General features: G+C 55.7%; 1 protein-coding gene across 4 annotated transcripts in view; it reads right to left on the bottom strand.

The window, feature by feature from the left end:
• SFXN5 (sideroflexin 5) overlaps positions 1–15,419 on the bottom strand; it is a gene marked incomplete at both ends in the record, with an annotated part of 100,751 nt that overhangs the window by 11,775 nt on the left and 73,557 nt on the right. For 2 of the 4 annotated variants that reach the window (XM_081101099.1, XM_081101102.1), the window contains 2 exons: positions 7,539–7,656; positions 13,627–13,712. In XM_081101099.1, the coding sequence (XP_080957225.1) occupies positions 7,539–7,656; positions 13,627–13,712 (204 nt within the window). Of the gene's footprint in view, positions 1–474; positions 657–7,538; positions 7,657–13,626; positions 13,713–15,419 lie in introns of those variants that run through there. The other 2 variants (XM_081101100.1, XM_081101103.1) reach the window with 2 other exon arrangements.

Below are 15,419 nucleotides of genomic sequence, written 5' to 3'. Positions count from 1 at the left end.
TCTGTGCCCCGCCCCAGCCCCTAGTGCTGGTTGGAGGTCTCGGGAAGCCCAGTGAGTGGTGTATTGAGAAAGGCTAGGCTCTGCCCATTCATAATTCGGCACATTCTCCAGCCACGCCGGGCCCCAGAAGGCGGCTCTCAGACAAGACACCGAGTGTCAGCGTCGGACGAAAGGCCACACAGCCCACTGTCAGCAGTCCCCCCTCCAGGACCAGGACCCGGTCTCCAAGCTTCACTTCCAGGACAGAGCCAGGAAGAAAGTGAGTTCCAGCACCTTATCTTCTGGCTGGGGAAACTGAGGTCTTGGAAGTCAAGACCACGATCACAGAGCTAAGAGAGGCCAGCCCTAGGGGGGCAGGCCTGGGGGACACGGGGCAACCCCAACCTCAGGGTCAGGACAGTCCCACCGGGGGCCCCCCTCCCCCGAGCCTCACTCCTCCACAGAAGAGCCCCACCTTTTCCTGTGGACATATTTCAACCTCACCAAATCCGCTAATTATTGACAGTTGGTGAAGAGGAGATTTCACTTTTTCCTCCTGTTAAACTGCTCCTAATTAGTTCCCTGTCACACGGCTGGCTCGGCCGCCCGCCGCTCGCCGTTCACGCGGTAATCCCGCTGCACAGTGCCTCATTAACCTTTTGCTCCTCTCCTGCCGCCTGCCAACAAGATGAAGACAAAAACAGATTGTTGAACAATGGCTCCGGCTTGTATGTGCAGCCCCCTTCCCCAGCCCCTGAGCTCCCAGGAGGGGAGAAAGAGGCACAAAGACGGACAGAAACAGAGCTAGGCAGGGATGCGGGAGGGGGCCTTGGCCAAGGTACTGCTTCTTGCTCTGGGGAGACAGGAGGTTCATGAAACAGGATTAGATGCGCCCCCAGGTAGGGAGCACTGGCTCTCAGAGTTGGAGGGACAGTCCCCATTCCCTGGTCCAGCCTCTTTTGGCAGCAAAGCCCGCGGGCCCAGAGACTGGAACATCTCCCTTGAGGGACCCAAGTCACCAGCATGTGTGCATGTGTGTTGTGTCACACTATTCTAGCAATGATTCCTCCTCCAGGAAGTCCTCCCTGATGAGCTCACCAGGATCTGTCTTACCTCGCACGTGTACTCTGGTGCCGTGTGTTTCCAGCGTCCCATCTCCCTCCTCAGTTCCTTTCTCACTCCCTCAATACAGAGGGTGTCCCTAAGGCTGAGAACTGACACTCTTTTTCAAATGACCACATTTGCCTAGATACAGTGATGGCGAACCTATGACACGCGTGTCAGAGGTGACACGCGAACTCATTTTTTTTGGTTGATTTTTCTTTGTTAAGTGGCATTTAAATGTACAAAATAAATATCAAAAATATAAGTCTTTGTTTTACTATGGTTGCAAATATCAAAAAATTTCTATATGTGACACGGCACCAGAGTTAAGTTAGGGTTTTTCAAAATGCTGACCCATCGAGCTCAAAAGGTTCGCCATCACTGGCCTAGAACACAAGAGCCTCAATTCCCAGTGAGGGCAGGGCCAGAAAGGCCATCACAAATCAGGACCTACCATGTCACCGAGGCCTCCACAACCTGCCTGGCCTTAACGTTTCTTGTTTATTGGGTTTCTGTCTGCCCCACAGAATAGAGGCTCCCTGAGGCTGGGGGCTCTGACAGGGCCCTCCCAGTTCCAGGAAGAAGGGGAAAGCAACCCAGTGTCTATGATGGGGGAACAGACTCTGGGTGTGATGGGCCCGTTGATGCCTGGGCATGGCCTGGCTGAGCTAGCCTTGGCCAATGCCCCATAGCCTTATCTGCAGGTCACAGGGTCCGCCAGGGCAGACCCATACTCCCTGCACGGCCACACGGCTGGGGCCCGGGAGGGAGGCCAAGCCTTGTGCCCCTGTTCTCGTGCTCAGGTTCCTGAGGAGGTTCCTGCCCCGCCTGCTAGCCTGCCAGGCAAGCCCGCAGCCCTGGGTCAGAGAATAGCTACCCCAGAAGGTCCCTGAGAACACGGCCATGGGTTCCCCATGAAGGCTGGGAGGGCTGTGGAAGGGGAGTCATCTGGGTCTCGGACTTGGTCTTCTCGTTTCATAGTGAGGTGGGGTGGGCAGGGGAGGGTAACAGAATCCTTCCGTGGGTCCAGAGCTCACTCCATCACTACCAACTTTGGACCTTGGACAAGGAACTTAACCTTGGGACGCCTCGGTTTCGTCATTTGTAAGCCAATGGTACCGACCTCATAGGACTGTCACATTCTGGACCCCTATGTCTCCACCACAGCCAACCAGACCCCTCTACATGCTGGACCCAGGCACCCCATCATTGTCCTCTCTCCAGGCTCCCAACCCTCAACCGAACACCCAGTGAATAAAACTTCCTTTGCTGCTCTCCAGTGGTTTCTCAGCCCCGAGCCAACTGCTCTAAACAGAGAAGCTTGACTACCATTTGCCTCCTACACCGCCTAGTCTAGACCATCACCCCGTTTCCAAGTCTCGTCGGCTTCTAGTCCCTTCTGCAGCAGCCCTCTTGCAGAGAGCGCCCTCTTCCTTGACATACCCTTGTCCTCAGCATCAATGAAGCCACCCCATAGAGAGTCCCCCTCTGCCCCTGGCTGCTCTGGATGCCTTTTCTCCCCACAGTGACCTCACCCCTTCCTCAACTTCAGTTCCCCCCAGGCACCTAAAGTTCTGTGTCTCCAGCCAACATCTCTCCCCAGAGGCCGAGATGCACACATCGAACTGTCTAGGTAACATCCTTCAAGGGCATTAGGGAGATGGAACACAGCAAGACATGCAGAGGTTCCCGGCATGCTGCCTGGCATAGTAGATGATTAGTAAATGGTAGCTATTATTATTATTATTTGCTATTTTCATTTAAAAATTTAGCACCATTTCAATAGGCAGAAATACTGATTTGAAAAGGCCAGACAAGACTCTCGCCCGGTGATGGAAGTTCTTCTCTCAGCCTCTGGGGATGCAGCCGTGGGCAAACTACGGCCCGCGGGCCGGATCCGGCCCGTTTGAAATGAATAAAACTAAAAAAAAAAAAAAGACCGTACCCTTTTATGTAATGATGTTTACTTTGAATTTATATGAGTTCACACAAACACTCCATCCATGCTTTTGTTCCGGCCCTCCGGTCCAGTTTAAGAACACACTGTGGCCCTCGAGTCAAAAAGTTTGCCCACCCCTGGGTTAGAGGGTTGAAAGCCAAACACCACACACCAAGGCCGCCTTAGCCAGGCTAGGAACCAGCTCCTAAGTGCAATTTCCAAGTTCCCTAATTAATTCATTAGTGTTCCAGCGATTACTCCTGTTGACAACCTTGGTGGCTCTTGGCAAGGTTGGGTCAGCCCAAGCAAGTCCAGACTTATTGTGGCAAGTCCCACTGGCTTCTGGGATGTGAGACATGATCCCCCTATGGCAGAGGCAGCGCCTTGTTAGAGAGAATTAATTGGGAGGATGAGTGGGGGGGGGGGGGGACCAGGTCCTCTCAGCCAACTGGCTGATGGCCTTGGCGCTGTCGGTCACAGACAGGTCTCAAAACACCCCATAATGCCCAGGCCTACCTGCATCCTGTTGGGGTTGATTCAGGTGAGGAGGGGGCGCTGAAAAATCACATCCCTACCCCGCTTTCCCAGGGAACAGCCTTATTGTGCAAAGACTACATTCTTCCCAGTCTAGAGAAAGAAGCCGGGGCTGCAATGAGACTCCCAGAGAACTCTGCCTATTGAGGCGGGCCTGGGGGACCAGAGGAGCCTGCGCCCGGACATGGAACCTCTGTGAGGCCAGCACTGCTCACCGAGGCTGTCTCCTGCCATCTCCCCCTTCCCTGCCCCAGAGGAACACCCATCAGGACCCACAGCCTCCTGATGCCTCCCCGCTGTAGGGCAGCCCCCAGCTCCGCCTCTCTCACTGCTCGCAGGCTGGTCAGGTGGCTGAGCGAGGAGAGGAAATCCCACAGGACAAGCAGGTGCAGCCCTTCCTGGGAGCTCTGGCCTGGGAGTGGCCTCTGGGGTTCCTCCATGTCAGCCCTGACTTCTGTGACTTTGGGCTGGTCCCGGGGCTGCTCTGGGCCTCCTGCCCCCAGCAGAGTCAGCAGGATGGTAAACCAGGACCTTTCAAGTCCTTTCCACAGGCACAGTCTCGGATCCTGTACCTTGGGTTTGTCGGCCCTGGGTACCTCCCCGGTGCAGACAGGGGGGGCTGTGAGGGCTGCTTGGAACATCTGACCACAGCGGTGCCTTCAAGCACATGGGGCACCTGGACCCTCGTCTAGAACCGCAGATTCAGCCCAACTATACAGAGAGATGCAGCGGCTTCGGGGACTGCCCGGTCCGGCCCTCCAGGAGGGGGATGCCACGGCCTCGAGAAGTGCCCTCCCTCCATCTTTAGACCTTCCAGACAACCTGCAGCCCTGGGCTCCATGTGGAGGCCCCAAGCATCAGGTAATAGCTGTGCAGCTTCCAGAGGGGAGGGGGAAAGGAGACGGGAGGGGTGTCCCTGGCTTCATGACAAGGCTGGGCCCTGCTGGCACAGATCACACACTAGGCTTGCCATCCCGGGGGCCCCCAAGAAAGGAGCCTCATCACCTCATAGCTTCCTTTTAAAACTCTGGGGGCTCAGTTCTCACTCTCCTAGGACTGCAGGGCCTACAGGCTGGGTCACCAACTCCTGCTCTAAGACCCTTGGTCCCAGTCCTCACAGGCCAGGTCTAATACCAGGACCCGAATTTTCACCTTCCCCGACTTCCCTCTGGGCACCGATACCCTCCCGCTGTTTCTGGAGGATAGAGCAGGGTGAGTCCCGCAACAGCAGCTTCAGAAGTGCCCGTCTCCAGCCACAGCCTCCATCTGCCTGAGCTCAGTGACTCCACACTCCCCGTCCACTCTTGACCGCCTCACACCTTGCTTTCCCATCAGCTTGCTTGCCCACCTTCCCCTCCACCCGCTGAGATGCCAGAGCCCACCGCTTCTCCCGACCTCTTACCAACCTCCCTCAGGCCCCACCCAGCTGGATGAAACCCTCTGAGAGAGCCCTGTGGTGCCCGGAGCTGGTCCCCAGCACCTCTGGGTGGACAGGCCCCACCCACAGCCATAGGCCTGTGTCCCCCCTCAGCTTCCCCTCTGCTGACAGAGCTATAGGCCTCCCCCCCGCCCCCCCACCTGCACTGCCATCAGGCTCTCTGACTTCCTTGGTCAGCTGTCTCTCCCACTAACTCTCTGAACGCCTAGAACAGGGGTCCTCAAACTTTTTAAACAGGGGGCCAGTTCACTGTCCCTCAGACCGTTGGAGGGCCGGACTATAGCTTAAAAAAAAAACTATGAACAAATTCCTATGCACACTGCACATATCTTATTTTGAAGTAAAAAAACAAAACGGGAACAAATACAATATTTGTAATGCATGTGGCCCGCGGGCCATAGTTTGAGGACCCCTGGCCTAGAAGCTTCTCCACAGTCCTCACACTTCTGACCTTCCCTTTCCCCACCCTCTTGCTCCCTCTCTGCTCAGACATGAGAATACAGACCAGAAGCTATCAGAACAACTTCCTTAACCTCTCCACCCCTGAACCCCACCCCAACTGCATCTGCCTCCCCTGCTGAGGTGGGAGGGCTTTCTCCCTGTCAAAGTGACCCCCTTGAACCCCCACCCCCCACTTCATAGACTCTGCTCTCCGTCCTCTTTCTCCACTTCTCTCTTGGTGTGTTCCTGTTGCACAAACAAGTGCCACTTCCTCCCGTTTATAAAAGGGGAAACATCTATGAATCTGTTTCTATGGTGTTTGTTAGCTTATTTTGTGTATCAAATCCCACATGTGAGTGAAATCATATGGTACTTGTCTTTCTCTGGCTGGCTTATGTCACTTGGCATAATGCTCTCCAGGTCTATCCATGTTGTCGCAAAGGTAAGATTTCCTTCTTCTTTATGGCCGAGTGGTATTCCATTGTGTACATGTGGCACAGTTCTTTTATCCGCTCATTTTACTATGGACACGTAGGTGCTTCCAAATCTTGGCTATTGTAAATAACATAGGGGTGCGCATAGACACAGACAACAGTATGGCGAATGCCAGAGGGAAAGGGGGGTGAGGGAGGCAGCAGAGGGTAAAGGGGGGATAAATGCTGATGGAAGGAGACTTGACTTGGGGTGGTGAACACACAGTACGATCTACAGATGATGTATTATAGAATTGTACGCCTGAAACCTATGTGGTTTTACTAACCAATGTCACCCCAATAAATCCAACTAAAAGTTTTAAAAAATAAAAATAAAAAGGGGAAAATAAATAAAAGCTTCTCTTGATCCCACACCTCGTTCCAGCTGCGGGTCTGTTTCTCTTTTTTCCGTTGATGCCAAGCATTCCGCCCTGCCACCCGGTTCCTCGCCCCTCAGCTGGACCTGCCCCTTGGGTCAGGGTTTGCCTTCACTGCCCGAGACACCCAGACACTCTTCAACCTCCCGGAGCTTCACCTCTCAGAGCGTCTGACTCTGTGATTGGCCCACCAGCCCCGAATCCCGCTTGGCTTTGCCCCTGCCTCCCTGGTCACTCATCCTTAGTCACCAGCCCTACCCGAGCACCTCCTTCCTCCACAGGCTCACTGGCGGGTCCCACTACGCCCTCAATTCCGTTACTATCTCTTATGTTGGTGGCCCTACTTCTGTCTCCCAGACCCAGTGCCAACTCCCCCAGGCTCCTCCAACCCCACGTGGCCATCCATTGCAACACGCTGTCCTCCCTCAAACCGGTCCCGCCTTGTGCCTCCATCTCATCACGTGGTACCTTCATCTGCCTGGTTGTTCGAAACCAGAAAGCTGGGCACACATCCTGCAGCTCCCTTTCCCTCCCACCACATGCAGCTCCTCAATTCTCACGAAGCTGCCTCCTAACTCTCTCGGAAAGGACCCGCTTCTCTCAATGCCCACTGCCAACAGCCTGGTCCAAGCCGCCATCATCTCTCGCTGGACGCCAGCCACAGCCTCCTGATGGCTGCTTCTCCCCCAGAGCTCCAACCCAGCCTCGCCATGCAGCCGTGGGGACCGTTCAAAATCAGCATCTGTGGTCCTGCTTTGCTCAACCCTTCCTTCTGATGACAATGACCCTCTGCGTTGGCTCCCAAGTTTGCACCTGACCCACCTCACCTTGCTCCACTCTCTGCTCCAGCTGCAGACTTTGCTCAGCTCTTGAACATGCTATGTGCTGCCTTCATCCCAGGTGACCTCAGCCCATGTGTCCCATCGCCCACTGTGCGCCCAGCCAACTCTAACCCTTCCTTTAGGTCCCAGAAAATGCCACTTCCCTCAAGGCTCTGTTGGGGCGCTTCCACTATCTCTTCCCACATCCAGCTCAGTTGGTCCTACCCTAACAATCCTCATCCTTCATTTTCTATTCCCTGTTTCATTGTTGTGTTCACTGCTTCACCCTGAGCTCAGAGATGTCTGTCTCATTCATGGTTCTAACCCCAGCACCTAGCCCAGTGTGAGGGCGTCAGCGCTGAATAAGGATTTGTTAATGAATGGCCTAACTACATCCTCCTGTCCTGCCCTTTAGCCCCTCCCCTCACTGACCTCTGACATCTGTGGGAAGAGGCTGATGGCCAGAGGCAGGGCCAGGCCGAAGGCTGCCAGGCACACGAGGCTTTGCACAGGGAGGAGCAGCCGGGGACGCGCCTGCAGAAGAGCCGTCCTGTGGGGAGAGGAGGCCAGCTGTGAGAGCTGAGATGGGGTGAGCAGCCCTGGGTCACCACACTGGGTCCCACCAGAATGCAGGACCAGGGCAGCATGGTTCCAGGCCAATGCCAGCCCGTGACTAAATGGTTGCGGTGGAACTCTGTCTTTGCATCTTCCCCAAGTGCACCCTGCCCTGAAGGACATTGCTGGTTGAACTCTCACCCATAAATCATATATGAGCACTTGTGGGGGCCCTTCCCACACCCCACCATGTGTCCAGCCCTGTGCAAACATGTGGCGGACACAACAGAGGAGGCTGTCGCCTCTGTGCCTGGAGAGACACACAGGAGGTAAGATCACCTTCGAAGGTAGCACATCATGAAATAGCAAACAAACCAGAGTAGGTGCCAAGTGCAGGGGAGGAGTCAGACCACACACACACACGGGCACATACATGTGCACACACACACACACACACACACATAACTTCACTGTGTTGTCCATCAGAGCCTTTTACAGACACATATACACATACATGTGCACACATGCACACATATATCTTCACCATGTTGTCCATCAGAGCCTTATGCACCCACACATGTATACACACTCACACACGTGCACACGTGCATTCACACATACCCATGTATGCGCATACACATGTACACACACACACATATACACACAACCGGGAGGGGATGACCCCCTCTGTGTGTGGGGACAGAACATACCCCACTGACTATTCATCAACTTCAATCCAAGAGCCACAGAGATGGGCAGTGACTTGCCCAAGGCCAAAGCTGGATCTGAGGGAGGCCAGCTGGCTGCTGCCTGGACTCCTGACTCCCTGCAAGTGCTGCCACCCGTGCTGCTCCTGGCTCCTGCCTTCAGGACCCAAGTTTCATCGCCAGCATGTCACAGCTGACACCCACTCTCCAGGACAAGCTTCGAAGATGGGATTCCCGGGCAGGAGAGGGGTATGAAAAACCTCCCTCCAGGCCCGGGGCCCCCCAGATCCATGACAAAAAGGACTGTCCAGACAGATTGGGGGCATACCAACTGGCAGATATTCCTTTACTGTGTTGTCCACCGTATTGTATGGTGAGGACCCTGAGCACCTGCTTGGGGAGGTCTAGGGTAGGGTGTGCCAGCAGGATAGATGACTGGACCACTTGCCAGGGGATGCTGGGTGGGCTAAGTCTGACCTCAGTCACTGTGTCAGCTTCCACAGGCCTGTGACTGGTTCCTGGCATGAAGACAATATAACTCGGGCTCTTGCCAGAGCAGGACTGCCTGTGGCCACTGGCAGGTGAGAGGCCCTCCTGGGGGCAGGGCCTCGGTGGGGGGCGGGTAAACCCCACACCACCTTCACCTGCTGGGACAAGAATCCCAGGAGCACTTGGCCTGGGGCAGACAGCTACTACGGAGCAGCAGTTCTCAAACTTGGTGTCTAGGCAGCTGGTTGAAAATGCAGACACCCAAGGGTCCCTTCCCCATGAAATCCTGATTCAGTTGGTACAGCACCTGGGAACCTGCATTTCAAACAACCTTCATGAGTCTAAAACAGGTGATCGGTCCCAGTCACTTCTGAGAAACCCTGGTCCAGGATGTTCCTGCTAAAGAACCAGTAAGATCCAGGTACTTGTCCACTCTATGCAAGTGAAAGGCCTGGACAGAGTCAGTGCTGAGTAATTGTGCGTTGTTATTGCCCTCGTATGTGCAGGAAAGAGGGGGGATCCTCCAGCCCTTCCCACCAGCCCAGACCTCAAGATCTGTCCAGCTGTTGAATTAAGCCCGAATTGAGTTGCTGGAGAGGGAGTTTCCACAGCATCAAGAGTTGCAGGACAAAAAGTGCCTGAATCAAACTCAAGCCCATCTGACCTCCCCCTTGGCCTCGGTCCAGTGGCCCCACGCTCTCCCTCTCCTCCACGCAAGCCTCCCACCAGCCATGGACTCAGCCCCAGGCCGCCTGGGCTTCCACGGGAGTCATGGAGGGGCCAGGAGAAAGGCTGAGATGGGCCCTGAGACCTTTTTAATGAGGATCGATTTCTCCAGCAGGACAAGGGGGTGGGATACAGGGCTCACCCTCCGGACTTGCACACAGACCTGGGGCCCGGCTCTGCGAAGCTTTGGAAGGTAGGCAGGACCTCATTCCCAGGGGTCGCTGAGGGCAAGGAAGGTGTCAGGGAGAAAGAAGGTGGCAGGTGAGAGGCAGGCCATGAACTCATCCTTGGGAACTCCAGACGGTCCCCCTTCTATGTGGGGCCGTGATGCTGGCTTCTCCCTCGGGGTGGCTGGCTGAAGTCCCCACGGGGAAGGGGACTCAGGAAGTCCAGAAGGAGGCAGGCCTGAGACTGCAGCCAAGCGGGAGCCTCCGTAGAAGTCCCAGCCCAGCCCAGGCACTAGAGTGAACACAGCAGGACAGGGGGAGGGGAGGAGAGGTGGGAAATGGCAGGGAGGGATGGGAAAGGCAGCTGGGGGAATTAAAATATGCAGATGGAGAGATGTGCGACTGCCTGGGAGAAAGGAAAGACCCGGATCCCAAGGAATGAAGGAGGCAGGAGCGGCCTCAGGAACCACCATGGAGGGTGTGAGCTGAACCCCAGACCCAGCTGAAACCCAGGCTGGGGTGAGGGGTGAACTCCAGGGACAGGGGTGGGGGGCTGAGGGCAGAGAGCCCCGCACTTGCCTGGGAGTTAGGGAGACTGTGGAGGAGGGGCCGATCTCCCAATCCCCCAGCCTGGGTCTAAAACCAGCCTCCTCCTCAGCAGCGAGGCTGTGCTAGGTGAGAGGATGTGTGCTGGGGAGTGGGCACCCTCAGAGGGAGGCCCGCACTGTGGGCTGGGAGCTGAGGCTCCTCTGCTTCTGACTTCAGACACCTTTCCTTTCGGTCTCAGAGCCAGGGACACCTGGACGTCCTGGGGCCCACTCTCTCCTGCAGGAAACCCAAGGCTTCAGGCAGGTCAGAGGGTTCCTCGCAGAGAGGAGAGACTGAGGCCACAGGCGAAGCGAGCTGGGCTCCAGCCCCACACACAACGAACAGCTCCTATCCCCACTGCTATGCATTCCCTCAGCACTTGGAGCAGTTCGAGTTTGCGCTCCATTAATTTGCAAGCAGGCTGCTTGGTAAGTGTTCTTTTGTCTTTTCCCTCTGGCTCCCTCATCAAGGGTGGGGCCACCTCTCCACCCCCTCCTCAGCAGGGCCCTGCCACTAGCACCCCGCAGAGGAAGGCCATGGGGTGCTCAGTGGGACCCCTGCAAGGAGCCAAGGGCCTGCCGGATGCCAGGCCCCAGGGGACAAAATGGAGAAGCTGGCAGAGTCGGCATCCTCCAGGTGGGAAACTGAGGCTGAGGGAGTCTCTTGAACCAAACCGGCCCAATAGTGACAGAGCAAGAACCCAGAGTTCATTTTCCTACCAGGAGTCTCAGCAGGTGCTGCTACACTGGCCCTCCCACCGCCCAGCCTTGCAGTGCCGCCATGTCCGTGAATTAGTAAGTCTTTGAGGGCACAAACTGGGTCTTCTTCATTTTGATATTCCTGGGAGGACCCAGGCTGGACTCTTCCTTCTCCCCAGAGACTGTCCAAGAGGCCTCAGGGAAGGACCAGCCAAGTACAAAGCCAACCTGTCTGTACGAGCCCAAGGGGCTTCTTTGGACCTTGAGCTGAGCCAGACCCGTGGCAGCCAGGCTCTGAGCAGATCCCAGGCGAGGGAGGCTCAGAACTAGAACCATCCCACCCACCTTCGTGCCTCTCAAAGCTGAATTTAAGCTCCCAAACAAATGGGACACTAAGGGTCACTGCACTTTCTGGAAACTCAACTCAGATGCCAACCAGGAAGGCCTCACAGACCACATCCCCCCCCCACCCCCCCCCCCCCAGGAAACTCCAGGCTCAGGACTTGGTCATCTAGAAGACAGAAGCCCTACCTTCCCAATTTCTCCGTGGTGTCTTGTGTACTGCAGTGGCTGGTATTTGGGGACAGCCTCAGTTCACAAGGCAGCTCGTATACAAGGCTCAGGGGCACAGAAGCAATTGCCTTCCCAGGATCTGTTTAGTTTTGCAACTTACATACGAGATTAATTGTCTTCTATCCCGGGCTCAGCTCAACATACCGTGCCCTGACCAGGTGCTCCACCCTCACACCTGGCAGCAGGGGAGGAGGGGGGAGGTGTAAGGGTGGGGCACACTTTGCTTCTGTTGGGCTGACTCCCTGCTGTCTACGCAACAGGCCCACTGTTGCCCAGAAAGCCCTCCCTCCTGCCAAAGTCCCATTCTGCTCTCAAAGTCAACTGCAGCCCCTCTCCTGTGGACCAGCCTTCCTTGCTGCTGGGCCCACAGTGCTCCCTCCCCTCAAGGTCACCTGATCCTGCTCACACATGGCCCCGTCCCACCTGCCGCTGACCTGTGTGTGGGTCTACCCATCTCCCCTATCATGATGCAGGCTTTCTGAGGTCAGGCCCCCAAATCTGCTCTTCCCCAGTCTCCATGCAGGGCAGGGCCCAAAGACATGCTGGTTATGTGAGGTGATCTGAAGACCCAAGAGGCAGCCAGTGTGGCAGGAAGAGCACAGCTTTGCAGCCACAGTCCTGGGCCACGCCTGCCTCTGCCATTTCCTAGGGTACAACTGTAAGCAGGTGATAAAGCCTTCGCCTTCCTTTCCTCATGGAATATGGTAAAACCAGAAACCGTATTTACCTCATTGCACTGTTGTGAAGGCTAAATGATTCACTTCATTCATTCATTCATTCATTCATTCATTCATTAACAAACACGAAGCATCTACTGTGTGCTGGGAACTGTGCTAGATGCTTTGCAGGGCAGTAAATAAAAGGGATTTACTTGTCTTTACGAAGATTACATTCTAGTAAAGTGGACAGATAATAGACAACCAGATAAAAGATCTCAGAGATTGCTAAGTGCTGTGAATAAAAATAAGGCAATGTGAGGGGAGTGGGGTGTCTGTTAGCTCCATGGGGTGGTCAGGGAGGGCCTCTTTGGGATGGGATTTGGGCAGAGGCCTGGCTGAGAGGACTGGGATGTAGTCAAGTGCTTGATGAATATTAGCTGTTATTATAATTCGTGTTGTGGGAATAAGAAGGTCTCCATGCTGAGGAGAACATCCTGCCCCAGAACCCCAGAGGGGGTGCCCCAACCCTTCCCTTATCTCACGCCGCCCCTAGGCCCAACTGAGCTCACCCCCAGGAGGGAGACAGCTGTCACCTCTGTATTACCTGCACCCCAGGGGTCTGTACCTTCAGGTTTTTATTCATCTTGTTCCCCCCACCTAGGCCCTTCCCCACTCCTTTCCTCCTGGATTCACCCTATTCCTGCCCAAACCACGTGAAGATGGGTCCTGGCCCCTCCCCCCCTCCCTGCTCAGCTTCTTCTCCTTCCAGCAGCATTTCAGTCCTCACGACTCAATTTCACACCCATTAATTAATACAATCACTCTACCATTGTTTTGTTATTGTGTTCCTTCATTTCTTTCCAGTCATGGCAAGCCTGTGTTCTCAGAGCATCCCTCTGAGGGAGGCAGGGAGGTTGCTACTGTCCGCGTTTTAGAAATGGAGAAACTGAGGCTCCACGACAGTGACATGCCTCATGGTGGATGCCTGGAAGGGGTGGTGCTGGCTCCATATTTAGTCCTCACACTCTCTTCACAACTGGTCCTGCCCTGTGCAGCAACAGCGCGTGTACACGCACACACACACACACACACACACACACACACATGCACACACACACATGTATGCACACAGACTCACACACGCCAGAATCTCCAGTTCTTCAGGGCAGGGCTAGCCTCCCCAGCACCTAGCACGGGGTCCTGCACAGTTAAAGTCCATGAATTCTCAGATTCCAGTCGCATTGCCTGGGAGAGTCTGAATAAACTGCCCCACCATCCCATCCCTTGACCTGGGCAAGCAGCCCCCCTCCCCCCTCCTGCCCAGTGGTGGCCCCACGGTCCTGACTGCCCCAACTCACTTCTCCAGCATGGACATGACGATTGGAGGGAGCACCAGGATGGGCATGGGGAGGACCACTCGCGTCAGCGCCGTCTCCAGCAGGGCCTGAGGAGCAAGCGGAGGCTGTGGTGAGTGGGGCTCCCCGGTCCGAGCACAGCCGCCTGGCAGCCAATCCCACCCCAGAGCCCCGAGGTGTGTGCATCAGTGCTAAGCAGGCCTGGCTGAGTGGAATAATTCATGGATTTGCTCACGAAGCCATACTCCAACAACCGAGAAAAGCCACCCCCATCTTCTCATCACACACATTTGAAGAGCAGGTCCCCGACACCTGCCATATGTGGGGGTGGGACAGCAACACAGAAGTGCCCAAGGGGGTGCCTCGGGTGGGTGGCAGGTGCAGGGGCTTGGGGGGAAGCAGCAGGAAAACTTGAGATGCTCTAAAATCTAAGCAGGCCCTGGAAGGACCCCAGCAAAGAGCTGGGGCCTGGTGCCGAGGGGGGACAGAGACTCTGGGAGTTGCTGTTCTCGGACATCCCTTAAAGACAAAGGTCCGAGGAGGAGGCGGCTTTCTTGGAGACCAGGGGGAGGCACTTCCACTGAGTGTCTGCGAGTCTCCCAATGGGCCCTGCCTGGGCCTGGCTCTGGGGGTCCCTTGGGATTCCCAGCAGGGCACACAGTCAGGGCACAGCTGTGGCACCCCTGCACTCTGCCGGTCATTGTGGGGAGTCCATTTAACCCCACAGGCTTGGTCCCTCCAGGAATGACTGGTAGTCCCCCGGGTCCCTGGTCTTCCCTTAGACCCGTGGTCGGCAACCTGCGGCTCGCACATGCGGCTCTTTGGCCCCTTGAGTGTGGCTCTTCCTAAGCCTTAGGAGTACCCTAATTAAGTTAATAGCAATGTACCTACCTATATAGTTTAAGTTTAAAAAATTTGGCTCTCAAAAGAAATTTCAATTGTTGTACTGTTGATATTTGGCTCTGTTGACTAATGAGTTTGCCGACCACTGCCTTAGACAGCAAGGGGCTGTAGCCAGGCTGGGGAACACCCAGGGCTGCAGAGAGCTTGGGGCTCCTGCCATTTGGACCAGGAAGAGGACCATCAACATCAGCCTCCCTCACAGCAAGTCAAGAAAGAGTATAGGGCTAGAGAGGAGGTTGGTACCAGGTAGGAGACGGAGGCCAAATCCCTTCTGAGGACAGGCTCGGGGTTGGAAATTTCTCCCAGGAACTGGGGTTCTTTGTGACCAGCCTTAGGAAGGCCTGGGAGAGGGTCCCTCCAGCCTCCCTCCCAAGCGGGAATGAGGGGCCCAGAGCCCGTGTGTGGGAAGCAGAGGGCGCAGGCAGCATTGGCACCGGCAACCTGAGCCCCTTCCCTTCAGAGCCTTGGGTGGGCACTCACTTCCCCCGAAACAGTGGGGAGGGGAGGGCTGGATGAGGGAGGGCTCTCCCTACACTGGAGGCTCATAGAGGAGGCCACCCTGACAGAGGTTCCACTCGGGCCCCTGTGGGAACTGAGGAGGGACAGGGCCTGGAGCAGAAATGCTTGGCTACCTCGCAGCCGAACCCCCCTGTCCCAGCCCTTGGAAGCCAGAGCCGGGAGAGCCACTGATCACCACTGGGAAGAGGGCTGGACACAAGCATACTGGAGTTAAAAAAATATTACAACTGCTGGAGTGGGTGAGGAGGGTGAAACCAGAGGTGGGAAAGGGCCTTCCAGTAACAAAACATTCTTCTCCAGCCACCCGCAAGGCCTGGGGCAAGCCTGAAATCCCACACCTTAGCACACTCACTCCTCACTCCCCAGCGAAGCAC

Source organism: Myotis nattereri (assembly GCF_964212035.1).
Source record: "Myotis nattereri genome assembly, chromosome: 10".
Lineage (NCBI taxonomy): Eukaryota > Metazoa > Chordata > Mammalia > Chiroptera > Vespertilionidae > Myotis > Myotis nattereri.
Note: the sequence above shows the minus strand (reverse complement) of the source record. Positions and strands in the feature narration are given on the sequence as shown.